The sequence below is a fragment of the Schistocerca nitens genome, chromosome 9 (genome assembly GCF_023898315.1).
Source record: "Schistocerca nitens isolate TAMUIC-IGC-003100 chromosome 9, iqSchNite1.1, whole genome shotgun sequence".
NCBI classification, from domain to species: domain Eukaryota; kingdom Metazoa; phylum Arthropoda; class Insecta; order Orthoptera; family Acrididae; genus Schistocerca; species Schistocerca nitens.
The window spans coordinates 249,257,054-249,274,142 of record NC_064622.1 but is presented as its reverse complement, the minus strand read 5'-3'; the positions used below and the strand labels follow the sequence as shown (position 1 = coordinate 249,274,142).

Sequence of the window (17,089 nt, the reverse complement as noted above, 5' to 3'; positions counted from 1 at the left end):
TCTCCACATCTCTCACCAATTGAAAACGTCTGGTCAATGGTGGCCGAGCAACTGGCTCGTCACAATACGCTAGTGACTACTCTTGATGAACTGTGGTATCGTGTTGAAGCTGCATGGGCAGCTGTACCTGTACACGCCATCCAAGCTCTATTTGACTCAATGCCTAGGCGTATCAAGGCGGTTATTACGGCCAGAGGTGGTTGTTCTGGGTACTGATTTCTCAGGATCTATGCACCGAAATTGCGTGAAAATGTAATGACATGTCAGTTCTAGTATAATATATATGTGCAATGAATACCCGTTTATTATCTGCATTTCTTCTGGGTGTAGCAATTTTAATGGCCTCTAGTGTATTATTTACAGAGAACTTTCAACGTTGACAGTGTTTTCAACGTTTGAACATGTAAGTGACTCCTAGAAGCACTTGTCAGGGACTTCAGAATGCTCTCCTTCACTGCTAGACAGGACAGAGAAAAAGTAACATGCTTGTTTCCTTGTATTTGATAAGCCGCTTATCCCAGAAAGAGCCACAGGCTTTCTCCCAAGAAGTGTTATTCCGTACTCGAATGATGTACAGTGATTTCAGGAGCAGCGGACAGGTTTTGCCAGTCAGTGGGATGCAGTGGCGGAAGGGAACAGAAATGAGAGAATCGTTTTGCAGTGCAAAGTGCGAGTTTATTTGTGGAGGTTTCTACAAAAGCGGCGAGCGGTGCGGCGTCAGTGGTGGTCGTGCCCGTGGTAGGTGACCTCGGGGTGGCCGTGCGGGCCCGGCCGCGACACCACGGCGCGGAAGCCCGAGTGCGGGTCGGCCGAGTAGTGGACGGTGCGGAGCGCGCCGCCCGGCTCCACCAGCGAGTAGTGGCCCTGCACCACGTCGCCGTGCCGAGACTCCGACTGCTGCTTCACGTCGCCCGTGTGCGGGTCGTGCACCGCGTACTCGAAGTCGTACTTGGCCGGCGCCTGGGCAGACAGGACAAAACAACGAGCAAGTTACGCGGGCCAGTGGCTGCACGGCAGAGGCAAGCAACAGCCACCGCGGAGAACTTTACAAGGAAACATCACCAACTCGACCTCCTATTTTGAAGAGAAAGAAGCACACGCGCAAGACACCAGCACCAGACATTCACCATGTCCGAAAATTTCTGCCATTGCTCTAATAGTACGCGGTTATCATCTGAAAGTACACCACCAGCTACAGGTTACAAACCGTGCGCACCAGTTGTTTGGAGATCGCAGTCGCCCAATGCCTGAGAGTGAAGAACACTGCCTAACAATTCTTAAGGAACAACCGAACAACTACCCCGACCAGTGATAGCAAAAGGAAATGTAGAGAGCGGGACATGTCAACGCAGCGAAGCCTGTGCACGCTCTGTACGCCTTCGACAGTTCATATAGTACAATGTTTGATGAAGGTTATTGTGGAGCCGATTAGTGGGACATTCCGTGTGGTACGACAAGTGTCTGCAAGGCATCATTCTACGACCGGCTCGAAGCAGGTCAGTGCATCACTACTTTGGCCACAATAATGGGCGTGTCCAGCAGTGTCATCTCGCGACTAAAAACGCCGCTGAAGTTGGAAATGGTAAGCGAAAGCAGCACCGCAAGACAACCGCGACGTAGCCGTAGTGCATGAAAGGGACAGACGTTTCAGTCCTAGGCAGAACGCTGCAGACCTTGTAACCACTACCGAGACACAAACATCAAACGGGACGATTTTGTGACTGTCAAAATCAGGCTGGTTTGTATGCTCGGAAGCCTGTTAAATGCTTCCCACTTCAACTACGCCATAGTCGAGAAAGAGTTGGTGTAGGGAGCATTTTGTTTGGGGTCAGAAACAGTGATCCAGAGTGATGTTCTCCGACGAATCCCGCTTCACTGTGGGAAGCGATTCTGGCCACCAGTTAGTGTGCAAAAAGATGCGAACTCGTCACATACTGAAGAATGTTCGTGACCCTCAACGGTATGGCATAGGCGTTATGGTGTGGGCAGACGTTCAGGACTCGCACAAAAGAATTTAAGTGCTCGTGAATAGCAGAGAAATCACATAGATGTAGATGTATGCACAATGGCCGAACACCATTGTATATCTTTGCGCGCGGTACCGTTACATCACGGCTATATTGCAGGGAGATTGTTTTGCATCATGTCCGTATGTTCGTGTGTTTAGGACTGCAGTAAGTATCGAATTTCTTTTTACGGACGACAGTGGCCAACGACAGAGGACCGCTGAGGTCTCGAACACACGGGAAAGTGAAGATATTGAACGTATGGAATGGCCTCCTTACTCCACGGGTCTACCTACACCCTTACTATTCCAGTGATGCTAATGGCAGACGTGTTTCGCAACATAGACATCCTCCCTGAACTGTGTGAGAATTGTAAACCGTCTTGAGAGAGGAGAGGGACAATATCCCCCAAAGACTCCTTAACAGTTCAATAATGCGTGCAAAATGTGTTTTGTTGCCCGAGGACGGCATCTTCCTTATTGAGAGTCCGATATCGACCTTTATGATGGTACTAACCTGTGTCAAACATGAAATTTATGTCCGTTAGCCTGCTTTCCCATGTGGTGAAATCTGTACCATTGCTCACTATAAATAAACCACTTCATCTCTATTACGTATGTACTGTGTTTCATGTCGTCATTGCCTGTGATTGTTCCTGTCCAACGATATCTCTGTTTATTAGCAATTTTCAAGCAGTGCACTGTACAACGAAGTAATAACTCGAGCCCTTGTATTCACCAGATGTTGCAATCGAGAGAAGAGGGGTGGGAGAATGAGAATGGCGAGGGGCGGGGGGAGGTGGTCGCCTCTGCCCGGCGTGTTTCAGATCTTGTTCAAGAACACATCATATTCAACGCAAAAAGTAGTGAGTAATATGGGTACGTAACATGTCAGACATACGCTCAGACACATTCCCTATTCTTTGAACGATATTCTTGTACTATCACATATACAAAAATGAGTACACATAAGCAAATGAAGCATTGTTATGAAACAAAATTAATGATTTTTGATTTACAATTTAATCACGCCAATCTCGTTCAAGAATTGCGGGTTTCCTGAAAATTTACTTTGCTTTAACAGTGCCAGATTCAAAATCCAAAGGAAATAACCCACGTCAGTAATAATAATAACTAAACATTGCTTCGCTACTTGTTAATGACAAACTAATTTCTTTCATTCGTTTGAGAATTTGCAACATAGAGATGTTCAAAGCAAAGAGATCTCTGGCACCAGCTGCAGGTTAGAAATCGCGCACTTTAACATAATGAACAGAGCATATCATCAGTCTCAAAACAATAATTGACAAAGCTCTAACTCACTTCGACGAGGGCCGGGGCGCACTCGGGCATTAGGCAGGTTGTAGGGAGACGGAACAAGTGACAAACAATATGTGTGCGCGAAAGCTTAAAAACTGTGGTTTCAGAAAGTCATAACCGCGTTCTATCAGAACTAATTTTCGCGCGGTATAAATTTCTGGGGCTGATATCTCGCTGTGTGCTTTTTTCTCCTTAAAATATGAGGTCAAGTTGCTGATGTTTCCTTGTTAGAATATATTCCGATATCAAATGTAACGAGGTACCTCGAACACAACGACTTCCACCACGTCAACCAGCGTGGATTACGAAAAAGAAATAGATGGGGGAAACCGTACTGATCTCTTCTTGCTCTTCAGGCTGTAAGAAAACGGAAGATAACCGATGACCAACTTGAAGGGCTATGTAAACTTAGGATAATTCCCCCCCCCCCCCTACTACAACAATCATTGCAGATGTGTACCTACACCCGGATGGGATGGCGCCACGTAATGACACCATTTGAACGGCTGACTGCCGTCTTAATGAAAATAATGGAATCACAAAGCGAAATTAATATAACTAAAGCAACTGCATGTAACAGTAGACGAGTAGATAAGGAACAATATTAATAATTTAAAAATGATAGAGCACGGCAATCGGTCGTCCTTTTTTGCAGGGCTTATTTGGCAAATCCAGATTTCGGCTAGTGCCTAGCCATTACCAGTGCACTATTTTATAGTATCAGTGCATGTCAGAACCCCGTTGTTGGGGCGTCTGTCACAGTTCTTTCAACACTGAATAAATCTAGATTTGCCAAATAAAACCTGCAAAAAAGGACGAGTGATTGCTGTGCTCTGTCATTTGTAAATCATGTCACAGTCGCTGAGTGCACCCACGTTCCTAATGGAAGGTTATCTGATGAATAATAACAATGGTTACATTTACCGAATGGACAACACTAGTATAACAAGAAATTTATTTAATATAATAATCAAAAAGGTAAAAATTAATTACTTGATTAGAAGTCAAGCAGTACTGAAAGGTGGCTACACTGAGCCACAGCGCCAGAGATCGCTAGAGAGCATTGTTCCGCCGCCTCCACTGGCAGTGATTATTGAGATGTCGTGTGGGCAGTGCTTGTCCAGGACTCGTAGTAGTCAGTTCGTGTTCAGATGTGCTAGTAGGGAGTGCTTGCTGAGATGTGATACTGAAAAGTTCTTGTTGAGATGTAGTAATAGCGAGTCGGTGTGGAGATATATTGTAATGATTAGAGTGATTTTGGTCAATATATGAAGGTAACGAAACTTGATTTATTTTTCATTATTTCCATGTTTTAAATAATGCGTCATTACAGGTTCAGTCAACAAAGCATCTGGCTTGTGTTCTTGGATTAGAGTGTAATTCTGGTTCTCTTGAGTAATTATGGTATTTTTATTTTCTTTAATTAATTCAGTATAAATGATATTTAAAATTTCTTGTGTTGTTGAAGAAGAACCGTGCCAGATGCGTACGTTGAGTCATACTTCCACACACAGAACAGTTATACTTGTGCTTTGATTTCGTAGGTTTTATAGTTGCTGGGGACTTAATTAATTAATTGTGTTAATGAAAATTTCCATTTCATTCTTTGTTATTGTTCTTTGCAGTCAGATAGCGTAATAATACTAGTCAGGGCCAACCGTTACGAGACTTCGTAATCGGACAGACAGCTACTAAAGCAAAAAATTAAAATTATTTGCATTCTATAGAATGCTACTAAAGCAAAAAATTAAAATTATTTGCATTCTATAGAATGCTACTAAAGCAAAAAATTAAAATTATTTGCATTCTATAGAATGCAAATAATTTTAATTTTTTGTTTCAGTAACTGTCTGTTCGGTTACGAAGTCTCGTAACGGTTGGCCCTGACTAGTATTATTACGCAATCTGACTGCTAGAACAACAACAAAGAATGCAATGGAAATTTTCATTAACACAATTAATTAATTAAGTCCCCAGCAACTATAAAACCTACGAAATCAAAGCACAAGTATAACTGTTCTGTGTGTGGAAGTATGACTCAACGTACGCATCTGGCACGGTTCTTCTTCAACAACACAAGAAATTTTAAATATCATTTATACTGAATTAATTAAAGAAAATAAAAATACCATAATTACTCAAGAGAACCAGAATTACACTCTAATCCAAGAACACAAGCCAGATGCTTTGTTGACTGAACCTGTAATGACGCATTATTTAAAACATGGAAATAATGAAAAATAAATCAAGTTTCGTTACCTTCATATATTGACCAAAATCACTCTAATCATTACAATATATCTCCACACCGACTCGCTATTACTACATCTCAACAAGAACTTTTCAGTATCACATCTCAGCAAGCACTCCCTACTAGCACATCTGAACACGAACTGACTACTACGAGTCCTGGACAAGCACTGCCCACACGACATCTCAATAATCACTGCCAGTGGAGGCGGCGGAACAATGCTCTCTAGCGATCTCTGGCGCTGTGGCTCAGTGTAGCCACCTTTCAGTACTTACGAGAAATGAAGATGTAGTCAGAGAACGCAAAGATTACTGTAAATAATTAATCGGTGTGGATTCACTCAGCCCCAGTAACGTAATTTAAGTGAAGTAATTCATTTTTTGATTGTTTTCAGATACACGACCGCAACCTGGTACTCAATGAAATGTGCACAATTAGTCGTTGTCAGCTTTTGTAGCTGTCTGGAGTTTGGTGTTATACACTGAAGAGCCTAAGAAACTGGTGCACCTGCCTAACATCGTGTAGGGCACCCGCGAGCACGCAGAAGCGCCACAACACGGCGTGGCATGGACTCGACTAATGTCTGAAGTAGTGCTGGAGGGAACTGACACCATGCATCCTGCAGGGCTGTCCATAAATTCTTGAGATTACAAGGGAGTGGAGATCTCTTCTGAACAGCACGTTGCAAGGCGTCCCAGATATGCTCAATAATGTTCATCTCTGGAGAGTTTGGTGGCCAGTGGAAGTGTTTAAACTCAGAAGAGTGTTCCTGGAGCCTCTGTAGCAATTCTGGACGTGTGGGATGTCACATTGTCCTGCTGGAATTGCCCATGTCCTTCAGAATGTACAATGGGCATGAACGGATGGAGGTGATCAGACAGGATGCTTACGTACTTGTCACCTGTCAGAGACGTGTCTAGACGTATTAGGGGCCCCATATCACTCCAGCGGTACACGCCCCACACTTTTACAGAGCCTCCATCAGATTGAACAGTCCCCTGCTGATATGCAGGGTCCGTGGTTGTCTCTATACCCATCCACTCGATACAATTTGAAACGATACTCGTCTGACCAGGAAAGATGTTTTCAGTCATCAACAGCCCAATGTCGGTGTTCATGGGCCCAGGCTAGGCGTAAAGATTTGTGTCGTGCAGTTGTCAAGGGTACGCGAGTGGGCCTTCGACACTTCTGTCGCGTTGAACGATTCTCTTCAATCTTCGTTGGTCCCGTTCTTGCAGGATCTTTTTCCGGCCCCAGCGATGTTGGAAATTGATGTTTTACTAGATTCCTGATGTTCACGGTATTCGTGAAGGCGTCGTACGACAAAATCCGCTCTTCATCGCGAACCCGTACGTGCTCTGCTCCAACGCTCTTGCGCCGACTGTAACACCACGTTCAACTTCACTTAAATCTTGATAACCTGCCATTCTAGCAGCAGTAACCTATCTAACAACTGCAACAGACACTTGTCGTCTTAGATAGGCGTTGTCGACCGCAGCGCCGTATTCTGCCTGTTTACATATTTCTGTATTTGAATATGATTGACTATATCGATTTCTTTGGCGCTTCAGTGTATATACCGAGTGATCAAAAAGTCAGTATAAATTTGAAAACTGAATAAATCATAGAATAATGCAGATAGAGAGGTACAAATTGACATACATGCTTGGAATGACATGGGGTTTTATTAGAACCAAAAAATTACAAACGTTCGAAAGATATCCGACAGATGGCACTTCATCTGACCAGAATAGCAAAAATTAGCATAACAAAGTAAGACAAAGCAAAGATGATGTTCTTTACAGGAAATGCTCAATATGACCACCGTCATCCCTCAACAATAGCTGTAGTTGAGGAATAATGTTGTGAACAGCACTGTAAAGCATGTCCGGAGTTATGGTGAGGCATTGGCGTCGGATGTTGTCTTTCAGCATCCCTAGAGGTGTCGGTCGATCACGATTCACTTGCGACTTCAGGTAACCCCAAAGCCAATAATCGCACGGACTGAGGTCTGGGGATCTGGGAGGCCAAGCATGACGAAAGTGGAGGCTGAGCACACGACCATCACCAAACGACGCGCGCAAGAGATCTTTCACGCGTCTAGCAATATGGGATTGTTTTTTTTTTGTTCTTATAAAACGCCATGTCATTCCAAGCATGTGTGTCAATTTTTACCTCTCTATCTACATTATTCCGTGGATTATTAAGTTTTCAAATTTATACTGACTTCTTGATCACCCGGTACCTCAGAGTGAGCATTTTTCTGAATCAGCACAGCGTCATGGAAGGTAACGTTTCATTTCGTTAAGCATTTGTGCGTTCTGATTTCCCGAAACATTCATTAACATGCAAGTTATTTGACCCTGTAATATTTACTTGTTTTGTGGACTACTGCTGAACGCCAACTCGAACTAAACGCATCAAAATGTAACGTGTCCTTAGGGGCATAGTTAAGTGAGAGACGCTTGCAACAGTTACTAATCCCAACCGTTACATACTGTGTCACCTTCGTTTAAAAATTCGCAATTCTTCGCTGCAAAGGAGATGAAAATTATGGTGATCAGAGACTAGAACGCTAGGCGTAAAATGAGAGGTCTACGGAAGACGGCAGTTATACAACACGCACTTAACAGCGGGGTTTTGAAGCCCGCATGTGGGGCAGCAATCAGTGCACGTAGCGTCTCGTTTCTCGCGTGACTCGCTTGCTACCTGCTTTGAGTATTCCGGTACGTCGAGCTCTAAGCCACTTGGTCCACAGGTATTATGTCACTAGAGAGCGGTACGTAAAGCAGGTGGGTGTGACAGGTGCTAGACAGACGGCGTGGAGCGACGGAGCGGCAACGCTAGGCTGCGCACCGCAGGTAGTTTCCTTCCGCGGCTGTAGGCACGCCTGTGGTTAGCGGTACTCACGTGGTAGTCCAGCTGCACGCTGTGCCCGTAGCCGCCCTCTGCGTAGCCGGGGTAGCCGCTCGTCGCCGTCACCAGGAGTGCAACTGCTGCTGCCACGACCTGTCAACACGTCACGTGTCACCTCGCTCAGTCAGAAGCTCTTCTCTACACTCTGTCTACTGGGGTGGGGAAGTAGAACATGTCTATGGTCTTTTCAAGCATTCTTGAAAGACTTTAACTACAATGAAGGGCGGCCAATAAGACAGATGGGAAAAAGTAAGTAAACTGTCACTCACACTACTGGCCATTAAAACTGCTGCACCAAGAAGAAATTCAGATGATAAACGGGTATTCATTGGACATATATATTATACTACAACTGACGTGATTACATTTTCACGCAATTTGGGTACATAGATCCTGAGAAATCAGTACCCAGAACAACCACCTCTGGCCGTAATAACCGCCTTGATCGGGCTGGGCATTGAGTCGAACAGAGCTTGGATGGCGTGTACAGGTACAGCTGCCCGTGCAGCTTCAACACGATGCCACAGTTCATCAAGAGTAGTGACTGGCGTATTGTGACGAGCCAGTTGCTCGGCCACCATTGACCAGACGTTTTCAGTTAGTGAGAGATGTGGAGAATGTGCTGGCCAGGGCAGCAGTCGAACATTTTCTGTATCCAGAAAGGCCCGTACAGGACCTGCAACATGCGGTCGTGCATTGTCCTACTGAAATGTAGGGTTACGTAGGGATCGAATGAAGGGTAGAGCCACGGGTCGTAACACATCTGAAATGTAACGTCCACTGTTCAAAGTGCCGTCAATGCAAACAAGAGGTGACCGAGACGTGTAACCAATGTACCCCATACCATCACGCCAGGTGATACGCCTGTATGGCGATGACGAATACACGCTTCCAATGTGCGTTCACCACGATGTCGTCAAACACGGATGCGACCATCATGATGCTGTAAACAGAACCTGGATTCACCCGAAAAGAATGACGTTTCGCCATTCGTGCACCCAGGTTCGTGGGTTGAGTACACCATCGCAGGCGCTCCTGTCTGTGATGCAGCGTCAAGGGTAACCGCAGCCATGGTCTCCGAACTGATAGTCCATGCTGCTGCAAACGTCGTCGAACTGTCCGCGCAGATGGTTGTTGTCTTGCAAACGTCCCCATCTGTTGACTCAGGGATCGAGACGTGGCTGCACGATCCGTTACAACCATGCGGATAAGATGCCTGTCATCTCGACTGCTAGTGATACGAGGCCGTTGGGATCCAGCACGGCGTTCCGTATTACCCTGCTGAACCCACCGATTCCATATCCTGCTAATAGTCATTGGATCTCAACCAACGTGAGCAGCAATGTCGTGATACAATAAACCGCAATAGCGATAGGCTACAATCTGACCTTTATCAAAGTCGGAAACGTGATGGTACGCATTTCTCCTCCTTACACGAGGCATCACAACAACGTTTCACCAGGCAGCGCTGGTCAACTGCTGTTTGTGTATGAGAAACATGATGGAAGCTTTCCTCATATCAGCACGTCGTAGGTGTCGCCACCGGCGCCAACCTTGTGTGAATGCTCTGAAAAGCTAATCATTTGCATATCACAGCATCTTCTTTCTGTCGGTTAAATTTCGCGTCTATAGCACGTCATCTTCGTTGTGTAGCAATTTTAATGGCCAGTAGTGTATTTCAAAAGTAATCGCCATAATTGTTAAGATCTTACTGTGAGACAAGACGTTCAATGCCTTCATGGAAAACTGTTTGTGGTTGCCTACGTATCCACGATTGTGCCCAGAGAGCACCTCTTCGCCTCAAGCAAATCGACGGCCGTGAAATTCTTCCCTCCGGGCTCCAAAGGTATGGAAATAGCACGGGAGAGATCGGGACTGTATGGAGGACGTGTAAGGGCTTCCCAGCCACACTTCTGCAGCGTGGTCGAAACACCCCTGGCAACATGTGAGCAGGCACTATCCTGCAACAGAATGACGCCGTCTCTCAACATTCTTGAGAGTTTGGAGCTTTTTACAAAGTGGTCACGTGGCTGTCGACTTGCTTCGGACGAACAAGTGCACGCCTGGGCGGAATCATGGTTCTGTAGACGTATTGTGTCGCGCCGGCACGGTAGCTCAGCGTGTTCGGTGAGAGGGTTAGCTGCCCTCTGTAATAAAAAAAACTGAGTTAATGGATCAACGATGAACTGAAACGGGTGTCTTGCGACTTCCGCCACGAGCAGATGCAACGAACGAATACGAACAAAATGAGATTAAAAAAAAAAAAGTAGCTCTGCGTGTTCTGTCAGCGGGTTAGCTGCCCTCTGTTATAAAAAACTGAGCTAACGGATCAACGATGAACTTTAACAGGTGTCATGGGACGGCCGCCCCGAACATATCCAACGGACAATTACGAAAAAATGGGATCAGCGAGAAAAAAAGCGGTCAGCGCGACAGAATGTCAATCCTAAGGGCCCGGGTTCGATTCCCGGCTGGGTCGGAGATTTTCTCCGCTCAGGGATTGGGTGTTGTGTTGTCCTAATCATCATCATTTCATCCACATCGACGCGCAAGTCGCCGTAGTGGCGTCAAATCGAAAGACTTGCACCCGTCGAACGGTCTACCCGACGGGAGGCCCTAGTCACACGACATTTTTATTTTGTCACAGTTACGGCGATAACTTTTGAAATAATCCGATCTATATGTTTTTCATCTGATTATCCATTATATAGACCTGCCAAAGGGTTTTTTTGACATGTCAGGGCCTATATCCTGTGTATTTACTTAGAATTCACAAGATTAGGACACAGAAGGGCAACTGTTAATTGGTAAGTACACTTGAAGACACTTGGCTGGGATCTGATAAATGTACTGAATTTAAACAGAGAATGCTCATAAGAATGTACATGTAATGTGGAAAAGTGATAGTTGCTTAATACTTTAGCGATTAAGACATCCAAGACTGAACGACGTGAATATCAAAATACGAGACGTTTCAAGTAAAAAAAGTGAAGTCAGTAGCAGTCAAAACAACTTGTTAAGAATTACAGGCCAGTAATTCCTCCGCTAATAGAGAACCATCGCTATGAGTTATGACATGGTCAAGATCAAGACCTGGCCCTTCCAATGACACGGGTAGTCTAGCGTGACAAAAGAACTGCTAATAGAAGACAATTTTCGTGAGTATAACTGAGAGGGCGTGGTCGTGCGTCTCTACAGAGACATAGCTGGAGAAATGACACCTCGTCAGTTCGATTTGGATGCAGTGTTGGATGCGTACACAATGCTACTCTGAGGATGTAGAGCGATCAATGTGATACCAGGAATAGTTTCCTGGTAACACGGTGGTCATTTTACACTCAGATAAAGAAAAGAATCTCGTGCCAGAAACACTTCCAGTGGAATCGAAGATATAACACTGGATAGAGTAAATAGTTCGATAGAGTGTGTATTTCGGAATCTGAAAACATTCTAATAACAGAATAAGACTGTAATGACTTTTTGCCTGATTGTATTAAAAAGCGTTATTAAAAGTATAGAGACTGCAAAGAGGGGGAGGGAAGCATGAAATAAAATTTATTGAAACATAACTGCTGAAAGCCGAGAAACTTCAGCTTAGCATTAAGAAAGTTTAGAAACAGCAGCGTATAACAGAGTAACATTGCAACGAAATTTCGATGCGTATGTAGTGAATATTTAGTAATAAGTACTGTAAAGAAGGGAGATAGAGAGGACCACGGACTAAAATTTCTTAAAAGCTAATTACTAAAAATGGAAAAAAAATCCACTTAGCATTAGAGACGTTTACGAACAACAGATGAAGCACAACAACCAAACAATTCCAATTCCAATTAGGATCAAAACATTACTGGAATATGGTGGAAAGGCTGAGGTAACGCTATGTACGTGTAAAAATTGTCATACAAATGAGACCCATAAATATATGCTATGTGGCCGTGAGCAGCAGCTTCAAGCTGTCGAGGAAGTTCTTGCTTGCCAGCTGCAGCTGATTATTCAAGATGTTACCATCTCTTTGAGCTAAATGCTTGAATATTTCATGTTCTTATAACAAATCTAATTTCAGCCTTCTACCTCTTCACGTAGAATTACTGTTTCTTTCTCGGAAATAAACAGATGCTCTGAAAAGGAGGAGTTATATACATTGCCACGTTCCTTTCACAGCAGATGCTTCTTATACCTGACTTTAATAACCCTTCCAGTCTGTCTTATACAATAACTGGGACAACTCTGACAGACCATTTTGTAGATGCCTGGGGTTGTAAAACGATCTTCCCAGATTTAAGCGTGTGAACTACATTTTTCTTCACACTGTTGTTGGTGAAAAGTTTACTTATCAGCCGTGTCTTTTGTCCATTTATATGACGTATTAAGGTTCCGTGAAAACGGAATCCTTGTAGGATCATTTTGTTGTCTGTCTGTCCGACTGTTAAGAATCGTTTCTCTCAGGAACGAGTCGACGAACCAAATTGAAATTTATGTCACAATATTAAGGTATATGGTCCTTTGGCGGTGTAAGAATTTTATACTTATAAGTCAATTCAGTCAAAAGATACGGCCATTTATGTCACATACTTGAATACTCGAAACCTATACATAAGGTACTTCCCGACCTACAATTATGAAATTTGGCAAGAAGCAAGGTTTCACGATACAAGTAAAGGGAAAACTCCTAAATCGCTAATTTGTAATTATATAACATGAAAAATATATCTTTTGACATTTGTTATCAGACTTCAGACTTGAAATTAAAATATTCTTGAAAGTCTTGGAATCCCTGGGACCGATATTTTGCCAATATCAATGTGAATAATAGGTAAAAATCATCAATATCCTCGATTCTCAGATTGGATGAACTGTCTATGTAGTCTACATGATTAAGTTTGTACGGAACCCCCAGTGGGCGAGTCTTAGCCGTTTTTTATTTATTCATGCCGCTTTGTGGTGTCTAACGCAACCCGATAACTTTGAACGCTGGAAATACGAATGCTCGAGAGGGAATTCCTCACTGACGCAGCGAGGTAGCAAATAACCTGTCTAGCCCCCTAAGCCTAGGTTTCTGTTGTTGCCCATATGTTCAAGGAAATTTCCGAAATGGATCCTCTGAAAAGAATATGGCCGCTTTTATTCTCCATCCTTTACATTCACATCTGTATCTGCGTCTACGTAATTACGCTGCAATTCACGATTTAGTGCCTGGCAGAGAGTTCATCGAACCACTTTCAAGCTATTTATATCCGTTCCACCCTCGAACAGCGCGCGGTGAAAAACGAACACTTAAATCTTTTTTTCCGTACGAGTTCTGATTTATTTTATTTTATGATGATGATCATTTCTCCTTACGTACGTGGGGGTAACAGAATACTTTTACACTCCAAGGAGAAAAGTGTTGCCGCGCGGGATTAGCCGAGCGGCCTTGGGCACTGCAGTAATTGACTGTGGGGCTGGTCCCGGCGGAGGTTCGAGTCCTCCCTCGGGCATGGGTGTGTGTGTTTGTCCTTAGGATAATTTAGGTTAAGTAGTGTGTAAGCTTAGGGACTGATGACCTTAGCAGTTAAGTCCCATAAGATTTCACACACATCTGAACATTTTTAGAAAACTGTTGATTGAAATTTCGTGAGAAGGTCTTGCCGCAACGAAAACCAGGTTTGTTTTAATGATTGCCACCCCAGTTCACGTATCATATCGTTGGCACTCTCTCCCCTGTTTGACTGTAAAACAAAACGAGTTGCTCTTCTTTTTCGATGTCCTCCATCATACCTATCTGGTTTAGATCCCACATCGCACAGCAATACTTCAGAAGAGGGGAACAAGCGTAGTGTAAGAAGTCTCCTTAAACAGACCTGTTGCGATTTCTGAGAGTTCTGCCAATAAATTATAGTCCTTGGTTTGCTTTCCCCACAACATCATCTATGTGAACGTTCCAGTTTGCTGAAACACTCGTGTTTTCCGTCTTCTTTTATCGTTGCGAAACGTGGATCATTAAGGCTAGAGACAACCAGCGTATTGATACATTTGAGCTTTGGTGCTGCCGTAGGATGCTGCGCATAAAGTGGACCGAACGAAGAACACATTTGTCCATTTCTGGGCAACCCAACATCTTCATTCTTCTCGTTGTCAACCCAAAAAATTCTCTAGTGTTTCGGCCATCTTGTGAGAAGAGATGGAGGAAAGGAAGGAAAAATATTCATGAAAGGGAAGATTGAGAGCAAGAGACCGAGATGGAGAGCAGCGAGCAGGTAGATAGGTCAAATCAAGAAGATTTCAGGTCTACCTCTTCACTAGGCTCTAAGAGAAATTGGTAACAGATGGAGACGCTTGGTTCATGCAGTCACGACGCTCAGCAGTGAGCACAACGACTTGCGATGATGATATAGCTGTCAAGATGATCTCAGGCAGTATCTATGTATGACTTCTTAAGAATTGTTTGAGGTCCTTCCTTGGTAGAATTAATTAAGGATATCGAAGGAACACTGAGGACGTGCTACTAGATTTGTTCCTGTTTCCTGCCAGCAGTAGAGTGCTGCAGAGATCCTGAGCAATCTAGCATAGTATTCTGTGAAAGAAAGACCCTGAAATAACTCGTTTTCACTTTTAAGTGGCGTATTCGCTACGCAGAAAATTTATGAGAAATTGTTTGCCCGACCGGGACTCAAAATCTTGTCTTTCTTCGACAGTGCGCTATAAGCTGTGCAATCCGAGCCTGCATGATGGACTCGCCTCCCCTTGGTTGCTCTCTCTGTTTTGTATTGAGGCTCCATGAGTTGGGGTGTTAACCTAGCACTGATAGAAAGATCCAAAGAAGAGCGGCGCGTTTCGCACAGGGTCGTTTCGTCCGCGAGAGCTTTACGGAGATCCTCAACAAACTACTGGCGGACGTTACGAGAGAGGCTTTGTGGATCACAGAGAGGCTTACTATTAAAATTTCAGGCGAGCGCTTTCGGGGGAGATCCGGACAACATACTAATCCCCAAAAACACATCTTATGGAAAGACCAAGACGAGAAATTTCGAGAAAATGTGGCTATTGCAGAGGCTTACCGACAAACATTCTTCCCTCGCGCTATCTGCGACTGGAACAGGGACGTGGGGATCAGTTAGTGCTAACAGAAATACCCTCCGCCACGTACCTTACCAAGCTTTCGGAGTAGGGAGTAGATTTAGATGAAAAGTAAGAAGGGAACCAATGGTAGATTGTAGTTTTGAGTTGGTCAGTTAGACGTGTAGCACAAATGGTTGCAAATGGTTGAAATGGCTCTGAGCACTATGGGACTTAACATGTATGGTCATCAGTCCCCTAGAATTTAGAACTACTTAAACCTAACTAACCTAAGGACATCACACACATCCATGCCCGAGGCAGGATTCGAACCTGCGACCGTAGCGGTCATGCGGTTCCAGACTGAAGCGCCTAGAACCGCACGGCCATACCGGCCGGCCAAATGGTTGCCACTGCTCGCAGAAGACAGGGATACTACTTCGAATCCTTCTTGATCCAGCATACAATTTTAAATAATAGTGAATGAAGCAAAAAGAAACTATTCTTTCACGAAACGCAGTTGGAAAAATTCAAAGAACTATTGTTTCGGGCAGACACTAAATAATTCTACTGCCTCTATCGTTCACCTCAGTTAAATACCATAACGACAAGATAGGAGAGATGAAAGTACGTACACAGACACACGTACATCAGTGTCCTCCCTCGTTCCGTTCACGGGAATGGGGAGGACCAAATAGCCGTCCGAAGTACCCACCGCCGCACGCTACGCTGCGCCTCGTTTGTTCTCGGGTACTCACCAAAGCCTTGCACGCCATGCTGAGTGGTTGACGTCGCGTCGAGCGGCTGTGAGGTAGATGTGGGGGCACTGACGACGTCCGCGGCCGCTCGCTATATATATAGGGCGGACCGCGGCTGGTACGCTCCGGTACCCGTGCTCTTCCTCCCCCCCCCCCCAACCCCACCCCCTCCCACCCGGCGCCGTTTCTCCTCGCATGCTGCCGCATTTTTGGTAATGGCCGCCCGCACTGTTCCGCACAGTGGCACCAGGAGCTCAATTTCGCCCTAATTACCCAAAATCTTATTGCTCTCTTAGCTGCTCTTGGCTATGTTCCTAAAGCAGCACAATTGTGTTCGTAGTACTCTTTCTGCTGCCAGTGACGACAATAATTTTTTTTTTTTGCGACACTGGGTTTTTGGATGTTAGGCCCTAGCCTGAGGCATAAATTACTTTTCTTCTAACTTACGATTCGTCTCCTGCTGCGAAAGACAACCTCAGAGGCAATAGTGCAGGTGTTAAAATTAACCGATATTTATTTCCTCAAAAAATACTATCTGTAGTCATGAAAAAGTAATTATCACCTACAAACAAACGAAGTTATCTAATTGCTTTTTCCATAATTTCTCCATTATCTTCGATAGAGAAGTCTATTTGCGAGCCTTTAGGGGTTTTGGAAACAGTAACTTTAGAACTAAACTTTTTTTCTCGTCTTATTTAACTTTATTTCATTTTCTTCGCAACAAGTTTCAGAGTCGCAGCTTCATTCTCAAGCGCTCGTACATGAAAATGTGCGGCTAGCGGACGAGGGAAGTCACAGCAGATC

At 44.4% G+C, this 17,089-nt stretch overlaps 1 protein-coding gene across 1 annotated transcript; it reads right to left on the bottom strand.

Moving 5' to 3' along the window:
- Positions 1-675: 675 nt before the first annotated feature.
- Positions 676-16,343, bottom strand: LOC126203792 (cuticle protein 19-like). The gene is made up of 3 exons (XM_049938161.1): positions 16,286-16,343; positions 8,487-8,585; positions 676-960 (listed from the first exon to the last, which is right to left on the bottom strand). The coding sequence occupies exons 1-3, from the start codon at positions 16,301-16,303 to the stop codon at positions 718-720; spliced, it is 360 nt and encodes a 119-aa protein (XP_049794118.1). The 5' UTR covers positions 16,304-16,343; the 3' UTR covers positions 676-717.
- Between the last annotated feature and the right edge of the window lie 746 nt (positions 16,344-17,089).

Coding starts and splice junctions, on each gene's coding strand:
- LOC126203792 (XM_049938161.1), bottom strand. Junction 961..8,486: donor GCGTGCAGCTGGACTACCAC/GTGAGTACCGCT, acceptor CTGTCTGCCCAG/GCGCCGGCCAAGTACGACTT.